Consider the following 20,399-nt stretch of genomic DNA (forward strand, 5'->3'; position numbering starts at 1 on the left):
TGAAACTCATACCTTATCAGTTACATTTAAAGGGGCACTACAACCAACGTAAGAATTCATGCATCATGTTATTCCCATGGTCTAAGATAGTCCAGAAAATGATCAAACATGAACAAATCCAAAAACTAGAGGGCTACAAATTTGATTCATGATGTCATCAGGTATAACGTCTGCATAATAGACAATGAATTGGGAGAGATGGTAAAGAGAAGCTCCAGATTTTATACCTGATGACATCACAAGTTTGAGTATTGGTTTCTGGCTCTTAAGGGAGAGTAACTCATGTTCACAAATATTGATTAAGCATTCCTTGACCATGGACATATTGGATATATTGCATATTGGAATTCATAATTTGGGTTGTGTTCCCCTTCAAAGCTCCAATCCATATTTTGTTTCATTATATCAATATGGGCAGGGGTATAATATAGACATGGTATTCTCGAAGTCTTTAACTATGAACAAACACAACACTAACTTTAACCTCTACTGTCTTTAACTATGAACGAACACAACACTCCAACTCACCATCTTTAGATAATAAAGTACTCAACCTCTACTGTCTTTAACTATGAATGAACATAACACTCTAACTCACCATCTTTAGATAATAAAGTACTCAACCTCTACTGTCTTTAACTATGAACGAACACAACACTCTAACTTACCATCTTCTGATAATAAAGTACTCAACCTTTACTGTCTTTAAAGCATCAGCTATATTACTAAATGTAAACCTTCCCCAGCCTGTTGGAAACCGTGTCTGTGTGTGTCGTATGCCTTGCTGACCTACAGTGTTTCCCCCAGCAGCCATGGCGGAGGAGCGCAGGCAGAAACACTGCACGGTCGTCGTTCCCACGGAGTCCATGAAGGCCATGGCAGAGTCTGTCGGCGTGGGGCAGCTGCAGGAGGAGAGCTGTGTGGCCCTGAGCGAAGAGGTCAGCTACAGGATCAAGGAGATCGCTCAGGTAAGAGTGAAGGGAGTCATTTCAACATTGTGTGTTCGGTGGTGGCAGGTGGGTAGGGCTGGGAGGCATGCAGAATGTGAAGGTCTACTGTCATGTAGGGGTGGACGGTATAAACGGTATACGGTATAAACGGTATGAATTTGCTCTACGGTATGGATTTTGCCTATACCGTGTAACCGGTAGTGCAGCTCTAAAATAGCAATGACGTCATGTAACCACAGCGCGACTATTTCACTCGCATTTGCCCCTAAAAATAGATAGAATTAGTCATAGATAATAGATATGTGCGAACTGGAAAAAGTTATTTAGGAGGCTTCGCGCAGTGGGCGTGCCAGCCCCTCCCGCACGCATGTAAACACGGGTCAGTCTAGTGGGACGGGACGTCTCCCTGAGCTAACGTTAGCTTAGCTACCGTTACAAAATGACCCAGTCAACTATTCACTTTTAGTTTAATACATGATGAGGCATTGTCTAACCGAACGGTATCTAGTCGGCCAGCTACCGATAGCTCCTGACATCAACAAACGCTCCATCAAGTCTAGTAGAGAGTAGACGTGTATGATAGCTCCGTTAGCCGTTAGCTCACGTTAACACAAGTTAGTTCACCGTTCAAAACGAAATGTCCCATTGAACTAAATAATTCACTGAGGCGTTGTATTAACGTTATATATCCGGCTAGCAGTAGCTACAGATAGCTCCTGATATCAATGTCTTATAACACTGATTCGATGCGTATTCGAGCTGAGGGCTTGTGAATGTGATTTAACGTTATACCAATACTAGGGCCCAGCTGCAGCGCCGGTGAATCCTGGCCGTAGCTCGAGGCTACTCGAGTATAGGTCCAGCTGCAGCTCCGGAGAATCCTGGCCGTAGCTAGAGGCTACTAATGTACACACAGACAGTGGAGCTTGTTGCGTTGTGGCGATGTCTCGCAGATAATACAAGTACAAGTCTAATTATATAATATATATATTTTATAAAAAAAAAAAAAAAAAATATATAAAAATTTAATCAAAAACGATGATACCGTGATATATACCGTTACCGTCTATGCTTCAAATTATACCGTGATATAAATTTTAGACCATACCGTCCACCCCTACTGTCATGGATCCATGTAGTCCAGGGAGGCATGCAGAATGTGAAGGTCTACTGTCATTAGGGATGGGTACCTTTCACATTTGAACCGATACCGGTACCGGTACCGGTACCTGTGAATCGATACCGGTACCCAACGGTACCTTTTTTCGGTACTTTAAAAAAAAAAAAAAAATTAAAACGAATATTTTTTATAATTTTTTTTTTAAATTTTTTTTTTTTTTTTTTTTTTTTCATGTCAACATTCACACGCACGATTTGACTTGATTCAACAACAAAGCAGTCGGAGCAATGACAAGCCGAAAACTGTCGAAATTTAATTTACCTACCTCAGTCGTAAAAAAAAAATCCAAACTTCAAATAACTACAATTTCGACAGTTTTCGGCTTGTCATTGCTCCGACTGCTTTGTTGTTGAATCAAGTCAAATCCTAGGTAAGCATATATTGTGCGTGTGAACGTTGACATGAAAAGAAAAAAGTTAAAAAAAAAAAAAAAGTTAAAAAAAAAATTAATAAAAAATATTTTATTTTATTTTTTTTTTATTTTTTTTTCGGTTTCTCACTTGATTCGATACTCGGTAGTACCGACGTGTTTCGGTTCGGTACCTCAAAAGTACCGAATTCGGTACCCATCCCTAACTGTCATGGATCCATGTAGTCCAGGGAGGCATGCAGAATGTGAAGGTCTACTGTCATGGATCCATGTAGTCCAGGGAGACATGCAGAATGTGAAGGTCTACTGTCATGGATCCATGTAGTCCAGGGAGGCATGCAGAATGTGAAGGTCTACTGTCATGGATCCATGTAGTCCAGGGAGACATGCAGAATGTGAAGGTCTACTGTCATGGATCCATGTAGTCCAGGGAGGCATGCAGAATGTGAAGGTCTACTGTCATGGATCCATGTAGTCCAGGGAGGCATGCAGAATGTGAAGGTCTACTGTCATGGATCCATGTAGTCCAGGGAGGCATGCAGAATGTGAAGGTCTACTGTCATGGATCCATGTAGGCCTGGGAGCCATGCAGAATGTGAAGGTCTACTGTCATGGATCCATGTAGTCCAGGGAGACATGCAGAATGTGAAGGTCTACTGTCATGGATCCATGTAGTCCAGGGAGACATGCAGAATGTGAAGGTCTACTGTCATGGATCCATGTAGTCCAGGGAGACATGCAGAATGTGAAGGTCTACTGTCATGGATCCATGTAGTCCAGGGAGACATGCAGAATGTGAAGGTCTACTGTCATGGATCCATGTAGTCCAGGGAGACATGCAGAATGTGAAGGTCTACTGTCATGGATCCATGTAGTCCTGGGAGCCATGCAGAATGTGGCCTGTGTTTAGTGGTGGGAGGGGTTGTCCATGATGGCGTGGAGCTTAGCAAGACTCCTCCTTCTGGGGAAGTTATAATTCACATTCATCAGTCTACTGAACCGCAAAGTTCTGCAAAATATTCAAGTTTAATCTGACAAATTAGTCGGCGCATCAGCAATTCCATAGGCAATCCTTTTCACAGTCATCTGGCTGACGGGATAACCCTGCTCCTTGAAATAGCCCTCCGATCTCAACCTGCAGTATTTGTTTACTTACTAGGATAGCGTAGCTCATGCAGTGTCAGATTCGAAGGCTGTATACAAACTGGAGATGGTAAATGGCTCCATTTATATAGTGCTTTTATCCAAAGCGCTTTACAATTAGTTCCTCACATTTTACCCATTCACACACCGACGGTGGAGGAAACCATGCAAGGTGCCAACCTGCTCATCAGGAGCAGTTAGGGGTTTTAAGTGTCTTGCTCAAGGACACTTCGACATGCTGCCCAGGAGAAGTGGGAATCGAACCGGGAACCTCCGGATAACTAGACGACTGCTCTACCTACCGATCCACTGTCTGCCTCAAGATCATTCTATACTATACCTTTAATTGAACGTGTTCTTGTTTTCCCTCTTTTCCATAGGATGCACTGAAGTTCATGCACCATGGGAAGAGACGTAAACTAACCACCAGCGACATCGACAACGCTCTGAAGCTGAAGAACGTAGAGGTGAGTGGCAGCCGGTCGACGACGAGGCGCTCCCGTCTGAGACCGTCTTGATCAGATGTCTGTTCAAAGTGACGGGCGCCGGAAATCCTTGACAAAAAAAACTAGAGGCCTTGCATGGAATGTTTGTGTCGTCGTCGTCTCTCCTCCAACATTCAAAAGAAAATGTAGGTAAGACGTTGGAAAAGCACATTACTGTTCCAATGTGACTTGATTTACAAGATCCAGCCGTGAGACACCTAATAAAATCTTTAGTTGATATATTTCACATATCAACTAGGGCCAGGGGTGTAAAAAGTACCCAGAAATTATACTAGTGAAAGTATGGGTACTGTCTCAAAATCTGACTCAAGTAAAAGTATCTGGCTAAAAACACACTTGAGTAAAAGTAAAAAAAAGTCCTACTTTTAAATGTACTTAAGTACTCAAAAGTAAAAGTACATTTCTTTTTAAAGGCATAGACCAGGGGTCTCAAACTCATTCCATCGTGGGCCAAGTTTTCATTTTAACTATACATTGCACCAGGTGATAGTTGAAGAGGTGAGCCAATTAGTGAAATCATCGGCTGGTGTTTAGGCAAGGCTGGAATGAAACCAAGCATACACTCTGCCCACAATGGAATGTGTTCTGCGATAGACAATGCTGAAATGAAAGAACAGAGGACACTTTTTTTGCATACAAATTATTTAATGTACTTCTCCATTGAAGGTAAACTAACATGGACGGCATTCACATCACACCATGAATAATATCACAATATTAAAGACCGAATACTGTAGTATCCTGAATAATATGACAATATTAAAAACAGAATGGTGTATCCTGAATAATAGCATAATGCGGATTTTGTACTCCAAGTGAATGTTGTTTAAGGCACTGAGTAAAACATTGAAAGTAGGGGAGCCCTTCAGTCTTCTGCAGGCAAGTGCAGCAGAACGCCTTTCAAAGCTTTCAGTGTCGATCGAGTGAGCGGTTACCCCAATGAAACTTCTTTGTCGGGCTGTCCAGCAATCTGTTGTTGTCGCGATCCATTCAACTTCACTCATAGCAGTGACTTTCTCTTTCATGGTTTGAGCAGCTTTGCTGATCTTCGAGCGGACAGTGGGCCTCGTAATGACGTTAGTGCTTGGTCGCAAACCATTTATCAGGTTTTTGAATGATGGCGAGTTGGCAACTCAACAATAATACCAGGGACCATGATGGAAATAAGTGCTTGCATTTTATCATGTTTTTATCCCTTGGATGATGTCTCTAATCCACAATAAAAATCAATCAATCAACACTATAAGGTTGGAGTCCTTGAACTATGTATTTTTTATGTAGATAGGGCCATGGATGCTCGTCTTGTCTGTCCACGCCGTCGCCGACCGTTTCGTCCTCTTCATCACTCATTGTGGTCCTCTCCTATGGCTTGTCACTCTGACTGTCTATTCTTCTGACATCAGGTGTTTAATCAAAGATCCCCGCTTTCTAGTCTTGCACAAGGACCAATCAGCATGGGTATGGGCGGGTTCATTTTCCATTGATGGGGATTTACCTGCGGTTGCAGGATTAATAACGTTAACGTTAGTTTGGCCAGATAAACAATTCAAAAATACTAATTAAAATGGTTGGACCTGCGAGATTTGTACTTTGTAAGTCTGCATTTTAAATGTAAGGAGTAAAAAGTGTTTTTTTTATCTGAAATGTAATGGAGTAAAAGTACAAAGTATACAAACCTAATAATACTAGAGTAAAGTACAAATCCCCCAAAACAGTACTTAAGTATTGTAACGAAGTACAATTACTCAAGTACTTTACACCCCTGACTAGGGCTGACCTCGACTAAGGTTTTGTATAGTCGACTTTGATTGGCCGAAATTTGCCAATAGACTACGATGCAAAAAATATATATATGTATATATATTTTTTTTTTATCATTCCATTTGGGCTGTGGGGGGTGCTTAACACTTTGAGTGCCAACAACGAGATTTCTCGTTAGTTCATGCCAACCGTTCAGTGCCAACGACGAGAGATCTAGTTTTTTTTATTAGCGATTTCCATTCATATTTCATCAATCTAGCCTCCCGTTACCACTGGAACTCTCTCTGAGCTCCATTGGGAAAATACTGCCCCCTATCGTCTCTCTGTGTGGTACTGCACCCATTTGGATTGGATTGAATGAAACGCATGGGGGGAAAAAAATCCTGCTTCCACATTTGACTTCTCAGGCATGTAACTCGAGCCGATCGGATTCATTGTGGACCATCAGAACAGTGTGGAATCTGTGTTTCGACCACCGAGCGTTGGATCAATAAACGCAATCGATATTTGGAATGTCAATCAGGAATTGGAATAATCTTTTTGGAGAACATCTGATCTGAGGTAAGGAATCTATTTTACCAGTCTTGGGATAATCAGAGCTTTTTTCACATAGATATCAACGTGGGCTGATCAGGAAATAGATAATCGATTTTTAAGCCCGCTTCTATAGCGTGCATAAGTACACATATACTATCGATAATCTAGCATTTATTTGAAAACTATTCATAAATAGGCCAAAAAATTACAACACGTTTTGTGTATTCCCGTGGCTGCAAGATACGACACTGAAAGGAGTTTCTTCTTCTTCTTCTTCTTCTTCTTCTTCTTCTTCTTCTTCTTCTTCTTCTTCTTCTTCTTCTTCTTCTTCTTCTTCTTCTTCTTCTTCTTCTTCTTCTTCTTCTTCTTCTTCTTCTTCTTCTTCTTCTTCTTCTTCTTCTTCTTCTTCTTCTTCTTCTTCTTCTTCTTCTTCTTCTTCTTCTTGCTGAATATATTCACATACATGCTGAATATATTCACATACATCCTTGAAAAGAGACGCTAAATTAATTCAGAATTGTGGGATGGTTGTCGAGAGGAAATTCCCAGAGATTTTTTTCGTAGGATTGCATTTTTGTTACGACTTCCACAGCTATAAATCAATAACCAGTGTAGGACATTTTTCATGGCTGTAAAACAATAGCTGTTGCGTGACAGTGAAGTGATTTGTTACAACGACGTGGCTAAAGGCCGACTCGGCGTCCTCTGTGCTCAGAGTGAAATACCTTCTTTCTTCCAGGCAAACTATAAAATAGTATTCGCCTCTTCAGAAACCGATGCTGTGCAACGTGAAGATTAGCCGCTCCACTGAGGCGCTCAGTGACATTACTGCCTTTGATATGGCAGCGGAGTAGGGCTGCAACGATTAGTCGACATAATCGTCAATCATAAAAAATCGTCTGCAGGGAATTTTTGCGTCGATGCGTCGTATAAAAAAATCAGAGACGCAAATGTTCATTTGTAACTGCAATGCACTACAGGAAGTGCTGGGGCCAGTATCGTTTCCATTGTCTGACTGCATTCTGTAGTAACAGCCCAGGTAAGAAGAAGAAAGAATGCACCACGGAGCTTCGGAACATGGGTACGTTTTAGCCATAGTATTGTATTTTTTACGTTAGCTTACATGTTGGAAAACAGAACGTCTCATGGATATGGATAATGCTTGCTAAGCGAACTCCATTGCTGGGGCTTATAGAGGCTGCGGCATGTTGTATGTTGTATGTAACGTTAAACAGCGGCAAGCTTACAGCGTTGCTGCACGCTATTTCAGTTATGCCGAAGCTGCGCTATGTTGTATGTAACGTAACGTTAGCTAAACAACAGCGCCAAGCTTACAGCGTTGCTGCTTTTATATACACATATACTCAATGTGGCAGTGTGTGTCACAATCTTACTTAGCTAGTCAGTCTGCAAAAACACGACACTGTGCTAACGTGAGCGGTCTGTAGCCTAGCCAGCCAAGTTCCAACTAGCTTTCCCATGGTTTAACGTTAATGGCATTATGCAGTACATCATCTAAAATAAAGTTTCACACATACACACACACTCCTCTCACACACAGCAAACAAAAGACCTAGAAGTCTGTCTGATCTGTCATCCTCCTCTCCTCTCCCCCTACAGCTGTTCCAAGTCACCCTCCTGGACCAAGTTACAGCCCCATCAGCCGTGGTGCTGGGGACAGATGCTGCCACTTATTTTCTTTCTTTGTTTACATTTAAACACTTGCACTTTAACACTTTCTTTGCCACGCTTATGTACATCCTTATACCATCCTCTGCCAGCTCTATTTGTCTATGGAGAAGTTCCCCTTCTTTGCAGGGCTACTTTTTAAATTGTATTACTAAATTGACATTACTATGGCCCATTCAACGTCAATTATCTATCGTTGTAGGATGTAGGAACGTTATACTTTTTCATTCACATATTCATACTAAAATACGGTCTAAAGTATAAATATGTTTTTATCGTTTTCTGCAGCATTCTGCAGAACGTGATTTATAGCCCTAAATGCATTATATTGATGATCAAATACAGTTTGATAGCGATCGGCGCCAGATAAAAAATTTCAAATGGACGTGCTTCTAGAAGTTACTACTTATCATCTGATGTTGACCGGATGGGGGGGGGGGGTCGTTTATAATTCCGTGGCCAACGTTAGATGATTCATGTAGTGTAGGTGATATGATCATTAGAGCAGTTTGTATCGAACACGGTAAAAATAAACGCTGAAACTTACCCTAGTCTCCTCGGGCCGTTGGGCGATGAGCGTGGAGCAAAAATATTCCTATTATGGGATGTTGAAATATGCGATCCATCTCCAGGTTGTATAATAGTATATACGTCCAAATCATGTTGTTTATCGAGTTATTGGTAACGGATTGCTATCCATTGTGTCGAGCTCGAGTCCCGGGACCTATAGCGAGTGATCGGACCGAATTTGGATGAGCACCAGTTTCCGTTTCCGGTTTCCGGTTTGGGCGATCCGCCGATCGGCCACCAGATGGCGCTCTTGAACCGTTGGAGAGTTGAGAGGGGATCAACAGTAGATCTCAAGTCTCCGCAGGAGAAATATGATTGCGATCACAGATTTTTTAAATATTGATCTCAATGACGTGTTACGGCGTCATTGGCAGAATTAGCATGGCGGGGAATGACGAGTTAAGGCATCCTTGGCGATTAAAGTGTTAATTTGTATTATTTAATTTATTTATTTTGTTATGATTGATTGTTTTATTGTATTTATGTTATTCAAATAAATTCTGATTTAAGCAAGTTGCTTAAGATCCTAATTCAAATGTTTCATGAGTCATTATTTTAATTTGCTATGGGATCATGTTATGTTAAGTTAACTGTTAAGGCAGAGGGACTGGACAACAGGGTGTACAGACTTGAGCATGTGAGGTAAAACATGCACTGGAGCCCGGAAAAGGAGCCGTGCCCACAGGAAACAGAGATGGAGGGTGTGACAAAAATAATCGTTAGATTAGTCGACTACCAAAATAATCGTTAGTTGCAGCCCTACAGCAGAGGAAGTGCTGGTGAGCCAACTCAGACCTGTAGACGCCAGAATCAGAAAGGTCTTTATTGCCAAACTTGCAAACTTTGCAACACCATCATCAAATTTGCTGATGACACAGTAGTGGTGGGCCTGATCTCTGCCAACGACGAAAGGGCCTACCTGGAAGAGGTAGAGAACCTGTCACAGTGGTGTCAGGAGAACTGCCTCTCCCTGAACGTCAGCAAAACAAAAGAGATGATTGTGGACTTCAGGAGGTCGGGGGTCAAGGACTACAGCCCCCTCAGCATCGACGGGGCACCAGTTGAGAGAGTGAACAGTTTCAAGTACCTCGGAGCCCACATATCCGAGGACTTGACATGGACCACACACATTGACAGTGTTGTGAAGAAGGCACGACAACGCCTCTACTTCCTCAGGCGCCTAAGGAAGTTCCAAGTCAGTCAGAAGATCCTTAGGAACTTCTACTCATGTACAATAGAGAGCATCCTGACCGGCAACATCACCTCCTGGTTTGGGAATAGCACTGCACAAGACCGTAGCAGACTACAAAGAGTGACACGTTCAGCCGAACGCACAATTAGAGGGGGGCTTCCCACCCTCCAGAACATTTACAACAAGCGGTGCAAGGGGAAGGCTAAGAGAATTATTAAGGACTCAAGCCACCCGAACAACTGCCTCTTTGAACTGCTGCCGTCAGGCAAGCGATACCGGAGTCTTATGGCGAGCACAGAAAGACTCAGAAGGAGCTTCTATCCCCAGGCCATCAGGCTGCTAAACGAACAATAATCGCTAAACGAACAATAATCACTATGCAACAACCATCAAATGCACACAGCACACACACCCACACGCACACACTCACTCAAACAAACAACACACTGCAGCACCTCGCCACTCTCCACACTTTAGATCACACAAACACACTTACACTTTATATTTATTGATAAAGGATTTGCACTACAACTCGTACACCTACTGTGAATTGTACCTAAACTGCACCTCGTCCATTTATGCCTTGCACTATATAGTATTGTATATTAGTACACTGCACAGTATTGTATATTGTATGGTAACTACGTCTACGAACATTGTACATATGTCTAAACTGAACACTGTGACCTCTTTTTTTACTTCTAATTTTTACTATGTTTTTATTTCATACTTATCTTGTCATGCACAGTCTCTGGAGCGCAACAGTAAGAAGCATTTTGTACAAAAGTATTCTGTACTTCTGTATGACAACTATTAAAGAAACTTGAAACTTGAAAGAGATCATCTACCACAGAGCGAGTCTTGATAGTCCAGTTCATTCATTGACTGTCCTGTTCCCTTTCTATCAGAGTTCAAAAGGTAGGTGATACTGCCACCTGGTTATATTCGATCGGCATTGCAATTCCAACGTAGGCAAACGGGCCAGGGATGCGTGAATACTTTCAACAACAAAAGTTTGTTTCCACGTGCAAGTTTTGCGCTCTGATTGGCCAGGTCATGTGACATGTGCGCCAATCGTGGGACAGCAAGTTCTGCGCCTATTTCTGGGTCTAACAGCCTGCAAACTACCTGGCGTTCTATCGCCATGCTCTAAGACAAACTAACCTTAACCAACTTCGAAAGAGTGCAGGCGTTCTATCGCCATGCTCTAAGACAAACTCTAACCTTAACCAACTTCGAAAGAGCGCCTAAGCTTAACCAGTGTAGACACTTGCGGTCCCACGATTGGGCGTACATGTCACATGACCAGAAATGACCTGGCCAATCAGAGACGCGGAAACAAACATTTGTTGTCAAAAGAATTCAGGCGCCAGGGACACATAATGATCCGGATGATGTTTTAGAACGGGGATCAGAGGAAAAATATCAAAGGATCAAAACCAGAGAAATCTCGGGTATGGCGCTCAACCGCTGGCGAGATAACCCGAGAAATGTCGGGTCTGGCGCTGAATGAGTTAACAGAGGTCGCTGTGGGCCGTATGGCTGTGCCAGCGCTTTAATGAATGGGGATACATGCCGCTGTTTGCAGTGCTAAAACTATATTAAATATCATAGCTATGGATCTAATAATATAGTCGATTGTCATTGAGTTTCTTCTGGTCAAGATGCAAGAAACAGATAATTTTTCCATCCATACATTCCTGTTTTATACCATGGTGAATATGAGTATAGTTTTAGAGTAATTCTGTGTAATCCCAGGAAACGCCGCTAATCAGCGTTTAGTGCATTTCACTAGAAACCGTGCCATTCCTTGCCTGGATCAACAATCGATCTGAAATCAACGCTATATTATCGGTATTATGTTTCATCATGCATGCATGAAAGGGTGCTTCGAATAGGCCTGCCACGATAAGCAATAAATCGATTAATTGCTGCGATAATTAAAATGAATGCAATGATTTTGACGGGCGCGATTAATTGCTATTTGCGCGTTTGTTTTAATGAGGCGGAACCAGTGCCCCTTGTCAGTCACTGTCCGTGTTGGGAGGCGGGCCGCTGACGTTACTAGAGTACAGCACGGGAGCTCCGTGGGGCAACGCCACATAGCTTAACTACATTTCTCAATAGTGTTGCTCCTTTTAACCAAGTAGCATTATTTGTAGTGTAACGTTAGCTATTTTTAGACCCAAGTAGTTACTCGCTACTGCCCGGAGAAACTGGACTGCTAAATAAAGATGAAAGATAGAGCTTTGATTCTCATTCCATGCTAACAACATTAGCTAAATAGCTAACAAACGAAATACAACGTATAGCATAGCTACAAGTACAACACAGAATAACGTTAATACAATTACATGCATCATTGTTTACAATGAACGGGTGGGGCTAGTCAAAGGACTGGACACGGGGACAAGTTAAACATGAATTAATTTATTATAACACTCCGGTAGTTTCGAGTCGTGCTGCAGTGCTTACGCACCACAGCTATTCTATTATATACTGCTTTGACGCTTCCTCCTCATCGTTGATTGCCTGTAGTAGCTGCATCTAACGTTAGTAGCTAACGTTAAAACTAACCTAAAGTTAGTTGTTCACCAACAATTTGTTTTATCATTAGCTCAAAAACAGAACCGGACGAAACAGAACCGGACGAGACAAGTTGTCGGCTCATAGTTTCTGCTTAGGATAATCACAACAATACTTCCGGTCCGGTCGGTGGGCTTCAAAATAAAAGTCTAAAACACCGGAAAAGACGGAGCGGTGGGCTTCAAAATAAAAGTTTTGGGAAATAAATTTCTCAAAAAAAATTCTCTAACCGGTCGCATTAATATCACTTATCGCGATATTTTCGGGGGCAATTAATCGCCCAGCAAAATGTGTTATCGTGGCAGGCCTTTCGATCGTCACTAACGGCATACGTTGTGGAGTAACGTTACAGTAACACTTTGGGATCCCAATGAAGGCATGCTTGGATCAACGCAAGATTGATACCATATTAGCCCTTACCTTGACTAGGATGTACTGCAAAAAGAATATTCCAATGATCTGATCGCCATTCCAAGTATTTATGTCGATCGTGTTGCCAACATAATCCACAAAAGAACATGAATCGGCGGTGCTTGATTCTCCCCAATCCATGTGTTATAAACGTTACTACTGCCCGACTAGGAAAACCCGGACCGGACTTTTTAGATCGACGTACAGGCTTAGCCAGAGATTCCAAGGATGTGCAATACCGGCTGCAACACGTTAGGCGGCGGTATTGGATGTTTGCGATCTCAGACCCATTCCCAATGATAACATCAGGTTCTCTCGATGGATTATGAATGGAAATAGTGAATAAAATAAATAACGACCAAAACCCAACTTTTCTCGGGTTTGGCGCTCAAGCAATGGCGAGTTAACCCGACTTATCTCGGGTCTGGCGTCCAATGTGTTAACACATTGCCCGCCGGGGGTTATGCCCATCTCATACCCCTCTCTGCCAGCGCTGTAAGCCTATGGAGATGTTTACCTTCTTTGCAGGGCTATAACTTTTTTAATTTTATTGCTATATTGACATTACTATGGCCCATTCAACATCGATTATCTCGTTCAGGATGTGGGAACGTTATACTTTTTTATTCATACATTGTTGTGTTAACCCATTCTCTGCCGGGCTTATATCCATCCTAAACCATCCTCTGCCAGCGCTATTTGTCTATGGAGATGTTCACCTTCTTTGCAGGGCTATAACTTTTTAAATTGTATTGCTAAATTGACATTACTATGGCCCATTCAACATCAATTATCTATCGTTCAGGATGTAGGAACGTTTGACTTTTTCATTCACACATTCATACTAAAATACCGTCTAGAGTATAAATATGTTTTTATCGTTTTCTGCAGTATTTCATAGAACGTGAGATATACTAGGCATAAATGCATATATTAGATGATCAAATGCAGTTTGATACCGATCAACGGTATATTAAAAATGTCAACTGTACATGGTCCTAAACGTCATGACTGGTCATCTGCGGGTGAACGGAGGGGGGGGGGGGGTCGTTTATAATTCAATGACCGACGTTAAATGATTCATGTAGTATGGGTGATATATTGATCAGAGCAGTTTGTATCGAAAATGGTAAAGAAAAACGCTGAAACTCACCCCAGTCTCCTCGTAGCGTTGGGTGATGAGAGTGGAGCAAAAAGATCGCTATTATGGGATGTTGATCGATGCGATCCATTTCCGGTTTGTATATTACTAATACACGTCCAAATCATGTTGATTATTGAGTTATGGCAACGGATCGATATCCACGGTGTGTGGATTGAGCCCCGGGACGATAAGCGAGTGGCCGGACGAAAATAGGGGACGGACCACTTCCGGTTTGGGCAACTTCCGTTTTGGCAACTCGCCGATCGGCCACCAGGTGGCGGTATTGAAGCATTGCAGAGTTGTGATGGATCAGACAGTATCACCCAAGACTCCGTGGGTGAAATATGAATACCATGACGAAAATATGAAATATTGATCTCAAAACGCCTTACGGAGTTATTGGCAGACAACGCATGGCGGAAAAACCTGCCTTAACACATGAATGGCGGAGAATGGGTTAATACCTTCTAGAATATAAGTATGTTTTTAATCTTTTCTGCTGTAATTCCAAAAACGCTAGTTATAGGCCCAAACGCATTATATAGATTATCGATTGCCGTTTCCCCCCCATACATGCTACACCAAAAAACTCAAATGTATATGATCGGTATACATTATGCCTCATCATGCGCGGAGGAAAGGGGGGGGGGGGGTCGTTTATAATTCCCCGATCATCAGTAACTGCTTTATGTAGGTTGGGTGGATATATTGATCAGATGGTTTGCAAACAAGGAAATGCACAATCGGGTTGAAAATAACGTTATACTCCTCTTACCGTGGACCAATGAGACTGGCGGTGAAAGATCCCAATTATACGACGCCGATCGCCTAGGTCCATTTCCGGTTTGTATGGCGCAATAAACGCCGAAATCATATTGATTATTACGTTTAGAAAGCGATCCATTATGTACTCTGTCGGGAGTCCCGTAACGAGATGTGACTGCCGGATGATTTTCATCGATGCACTGATGGCACATCCTGTTTGCGAGTGTAACTCACCCGACCATCCACCAGGCGGCGGTATTGAGCCGTTGTTGCAGTCACATCTAAGGTCCAGCTGCAGGACCGGGGGTGGGTATATGAATTCTGAATGCCATGGCGAAAAAATTTAATATTGATCTCAAAAACGCTGTACAGCGATCCTGGCAGACAACGCATGCCGGCCATAGCTGTCAACCATCCTGTTTTTCCCGGGATTGTCACGTATTTCAACCTTCCTTCCCTCCGTCATCCCGGTTCCCGTATTTTTCCCGTTTTCTAAAATGTTTATACATTTTTACAAAATGGCTGCAATTCCGCTCCGTGACGACAGGTGGCAGCAGTGTAGATTAGAACGTTAGCACAGGAAGTCAGACCGGAAGACGGTTTGCGACCCGAAGAAGAAGAAGAAGAGCGACCAGATAAAAGGCAGGGTTTAGCGCGAAATATATTACATTGTACAACTACCTACAAACGGGATAGAAGTGATACCGGCAAAGTGGGGTTGTTCCCGGAGAGCTCACTCTCGGCCGTGGTTTCTCAGTGTATAATGTATGGTGCTCTCCCTCAACATGCGAGTAGGGTGAGACAACACCATTCTTTAGTCCAAATAATACCCTACTTTATACTATATTATTGTCATTCGTTTAATGTAAAGTCAGTCTTACATTGGCACTGCTTTAACGTTGCATTTACCCATAATCCATTGCTGTATTAGCCGTGCCAGTATAACTTTTGTAATATGAATGAAGAGCAAATGTAAAGTTAATCAATACACAATGAAACAATATCTTTATCTATATCACATGTCAAAACTACTTTAATAAAAGAAGATTTCCGTTTTTCATTTCTACTCATTCATCCAAATTAAGACGGCAATTCTACTTCTGCATGCACCGGGAGAATTGAGCTCATAGCACAGATTTGGAGTTGATAGAATGGACATTGCTGTTCTTAGGAAATGTTGGACATGGTGGAAATAATGGAAATTAACATTTCTAACATTAACATTTAGTGTATGTTTAAAGTTGATACATTGAGGCATGGTAGAATTTCACTTTATATTACAGCAGTATCCGTTTTTAACATTACAATTAGTGTCTGACACTATAGACACATGTTAAAAGTCAAAGTCAACTTTGTCATTTTCCAATTTGTGCAAGACATACAGACAAATTCAATTACGTGCCCCCCTTCCCACGGTGTATATAGAAAGAGACAATAAACACAAAAGTAACATAGGACACAATATACAACACACAGGACTATGTACAATATAAACAGTGCCTACAATTAAATTAATGAATGAATTAAATAAGAGGTAAAAGAGAACTTAGTGTAAATATTCTTTAATTTGTGTCAACGTTATAAAAATCCTATTGTATTCAACAAATTAATTATGATACACCACAATGTGCCTTTTCTATATTCTAAATCTATGGCCTCGCGATTCCACGGCTGCGCAGTGCAGACAGTGTTAAGAGAGAAATTATAAATAAAATAATTCTCCCTCTCTTTTATGCCAAGTTGAGCCTGTAGTTGATGTTATCGAAGTGATCATGATAAAATGATAATGGATGTAGGAAAGAACATGTTTATTAAACTCCGATTAAACTCCCCCCCCCCCCCCCCCCCCCCCCCGTGCTGCTATGACCCTGAATCTCCCCAAGGGGATGAATAAAGAAACCTCTTGTTTTATCTGAAATAACCTGCAGATTTACTTGTTTTGTTTTTATGAGAAATGTACTTATTGGTAACTTTCGCTGCTGGTCGTTTGGTTCACAAAATTCCCCACCTTCTAGCAGCCACAGTTCCTGACCTAGGAGGCTGAAACTTTGCATGGAGGTCGAGTGTGTGTGTGTGAAGGTGTGTGTGTGTTTATGCAAATTGTTAACTGGTTCGGGGCCAACCACGTATATATACGTGTTTGGGAGCCGACCCTTGAAGGCCAACCACTTATATATACGTGTTAAACTCTGTTTAGCTTTTATTCCATTTTAATATCCCGGATGTTGTCACAGAGCTGTATTTTGGCTGGAAAATGCATATTGTGACTCCAAAAGTGCAGTACCGGCCAGATCCTGGTATTGGCGCTGTCTCGAGAATGCAGTTTCCCCTGTTGCAGACCGGGTGTAACTTTTTTTCCGCTCCGGGTGGACTTTTCTGTTATCCTAAAGCTATGGCTTCACCAGATCGCCTGGAATACTTTTTGCGACGCTGAATTCAGTATGCAGTGAGTAAAGGAATATAGCATCAGTCAATGGACATATCGATCTACCAGATGTAGATCAAATAACTGGGGAATTCTTTTTGGAATCCAACCGGCCACAGGTACGATTTGATGTCAATTTCAGCCTGATCGGGCCTTGTTCTCATAGCCATCCACCCGGTCAGCGTATGTTGTTGCAATAACGAATGCCGTTATTGGTAATCAATAATCAGAAACGACTTCCCCTGCCCCCCCCCCCCTTTCATGCATTCATGGTGGAACATGATACCGGTCATATGCATTTTGATTTTTAACTCTAGCTTGTGTAGGGCCAAAACGCCATTCGATTTAACGTTATTAGCTTAGCGCCCCATAACTAGCCTTGCAGGAATTATCCCAGACCATTTTGATATAACGTTCATATTCACAACGCTATAAAACGGGAACGTATTGATGAGAAAATTATTTCTTTATGGCATATTGAAGGGAAGGTTTATAGTATACTATCAATTGACTGACAATGGACACATAGCAATAATATAAAATATAGATTTAGCTCTACAAACAACCTCACGCACAGTGAAAAGTTGTAATGAAAAGCTGGCCTCCTAGAGTCAGTGGGGCCCGTCTAATCCCAATCGGCCCGAATGTGTTAAGGGGGCGTGGCAACGGAGTGGCCTATCGCAAAAGGGTGCATAACTTCAAAATAAATTCTCAATTCACAGACAAGATTTTGTGGAAAGGTTGGTCATGAGTCATTTAGATCAATTTGTACCAATTTGATCAAGTACCATCCAGCCCAAGTACCACAGGTTGAGAACCACTGGATTATTGAATTGGATCCATTGAGCTGCAGTGAACTCCAGTCTTGCGGTCCACTTGAGGACGTTTTGGTCCGAATGGATCACGCATGGTAGAAAAATACCTTCTCAGTTTAAAACGAATTATTGTCGGTATGGTTGTGGAAACAACCTTGACCACTCCTCGTATATTTTTGAGGAACAGAATTGTGACGAGCGGGGAGTCTTGGTGACTGTGATGTCTCCTGGGACGGACATGGGGAGACAGTGTGGTTGAAACTCAATATTCCTGTCCCCTCTCTCCCTGCAGCCGGTGTACGGCTTCCAGTCCCAGGAGTTCATCCCCTTCCGCTTTGCGAGCGGCGGGGGGCGGGAGCTCCACTTCTACGAGGAGAAGGAGGTGGACCTCAGTGACATCATCAACACGCCGCTCCCCAGAGTCCCACTAGACGTCTCGCTCAAAGGTACCCCGCGCCATCGAGCCTGTGTTTCATTTAGGGATGCACCGATCTGACTTTTTCAGTCCCGATACCGATACCAGGGTTTGGGTATCGGCCAATACCGATACCGATCCGATACCCATTGTCCAATAATTCTTTCCAAAAAAGTAAAAAACATTACTTTCCTAACTTAGTGAAACTAAATGTAACAAATTAACACATAGATATAAATGTACTGTATGGTTATTTCTTATTTTATTTCTTATTTCTTATTTTAATTTTTTTTAAAGAATCCGATATATATATTTTTTTACCGATACCCGATCCAGCTATTTTACTGATATCGGCGGCCGATACCGATACCAATATCGGATCGGTGCATCCCTAGTTTCATTACGAATATGAGTGCATGCTTACCAACTGTTTTGCCTGTTTTATTGCAACACTACTATCACCGACATCTAAGAAGGGAGACCCCCCCCCCCCCCTTGAACGACCCTTCTAAGGTTTCTCTCCTCCACATTGCCTGTGGTGCATTTTCCTATTGCTAGGTTTTAGTGAGTTTTTCCGTACCTTCGCGTGGGGTATGTCTGGGAGTGTTGCATTTATTTTATTTATTAAAAATGTTTTGGACTTTTTGAGTTGTTCTTGATTTATTGTGATGTTTCTTCTTGACTTGTTTAAAGAAGACATGTCCGGCCCATGGGGACATTAACGTGTGTTGTCGTGCCTTACAAATAAATTTTGTATTTTATTTTTTTATTCTTTTTTAAAACAAACATATAAACAAACATGACAACACACGATAAGATATACAAGCATTAATTGTCAGGGCACATCCAATGAGATCACATTTTGGTTAGTTGTTTTATATAAGATATACCCATAATACCTGTTATCTAAAAAAAAACCTACATACATATGCTCAGCTCGAAACCCCCCCTCCCGGACCCCACCTTGAGAAGTACCTCCACTATCCCTCGCACCTAACCAGACACTACCATTATAAGCTAGCTTTTATTCTCTCCACCACTTCTAACCACATTGACATTTTGGATTCATTGAGACCCAGAATTCTTGCTGTAGATATTTCATGGTAAATTACATCGAGATATGTAAGAAATCCTTACAAATAAATTTGATCGGAACCTTGTGAATCCAAATTGAATCGGGTAGTTGGTGCTGATGCCCTAATCCATTTATTTATTTTATTTTTTTGCCTTTTTACATTTGCTCCCATCCCCACATTTTTGTCGTTATGCCAATTCCCTTCCTGGTCGTTGCACTGCTCTACTGTTACTCTAATCCGTGAAAGAGATGTGAAGATGCCCATCCCTGTGTTATCTAACTCTACTACTAACTGCTACTGTTAAAATAACCTCATCCCTCGTCTTCCTCCACAGCTCATTGGTTAAGCATTGAGGGCGTTCAGCCGTCTATACCAGAGAACCCACCTCCAGGTGAGACATCCTCTCTCTGGCAATCTAATCTAATTTATCTAACATACTGTAACACTGTACAACATACTGTAACACTGTACAACATACTGTAACACTGTACACACTGTACAACATACTGTAACACTGTACAACATACTGTAACACTGTACACAACATACTGTAACACTGTACAACATACTGTAACACTGTATGCAACATACTGTAACACTGTACAACATACTGTAACACTGTACAACATACTGTAACACTGTACAACATAATGTAACACTGTACACAACATACTGTAACAATGAACAACATACTGTAACACTGTACACAACATAATGTAACACTGTACACAACATACTGTAACAATGGACAACATACTGTAACACTGAACAACATACTGTAACAATGTACAACATACTGTAACAATGAACAACATACTGTAACACTGTACACAACATACTGTAACAATGAACAACATACTGTAA

The 20,399-nt window shown here is 41.8% G+C and overlaps 1 protein-coding gene across 1 annotated transcript in view; it reads left to right on the forward strand.

Annotated features, from left to right (window-relative positions):
* The window catches only part of LOC311233068 (transcription initiation factor TFIID subunit 6-like), a 53,647-nt gene that overhangs the window by 4,660 nt on the left and 28,588 nt on the right, over window positions 1-20,399 (forward strand). The window contains 3 exon segments of the mRNA XM_084319937.1: window positions 811-968; window positions 4,024-4,110; window positions 18,337-18,490. Of these exon segments, the coding sequence (XP_084176063.1) occupies window positions 813-968; window positions 4,024-4,110; window positions 18,337-18,490 (397 nt within the window). The 5' untranslated portion in view covers window positions 811-812.

Source organism: Notolepis coatsorum, assembly GCF_963971535.1.
Source record: "Notolepis coatsorum genome assembly, chromosome: 8".
NCBI lineage: Eukaryota > Metazoa > Chordata > Actinopteri > Aulopiformes > Paralepididae > Notolepis > Notolepis coatsorum.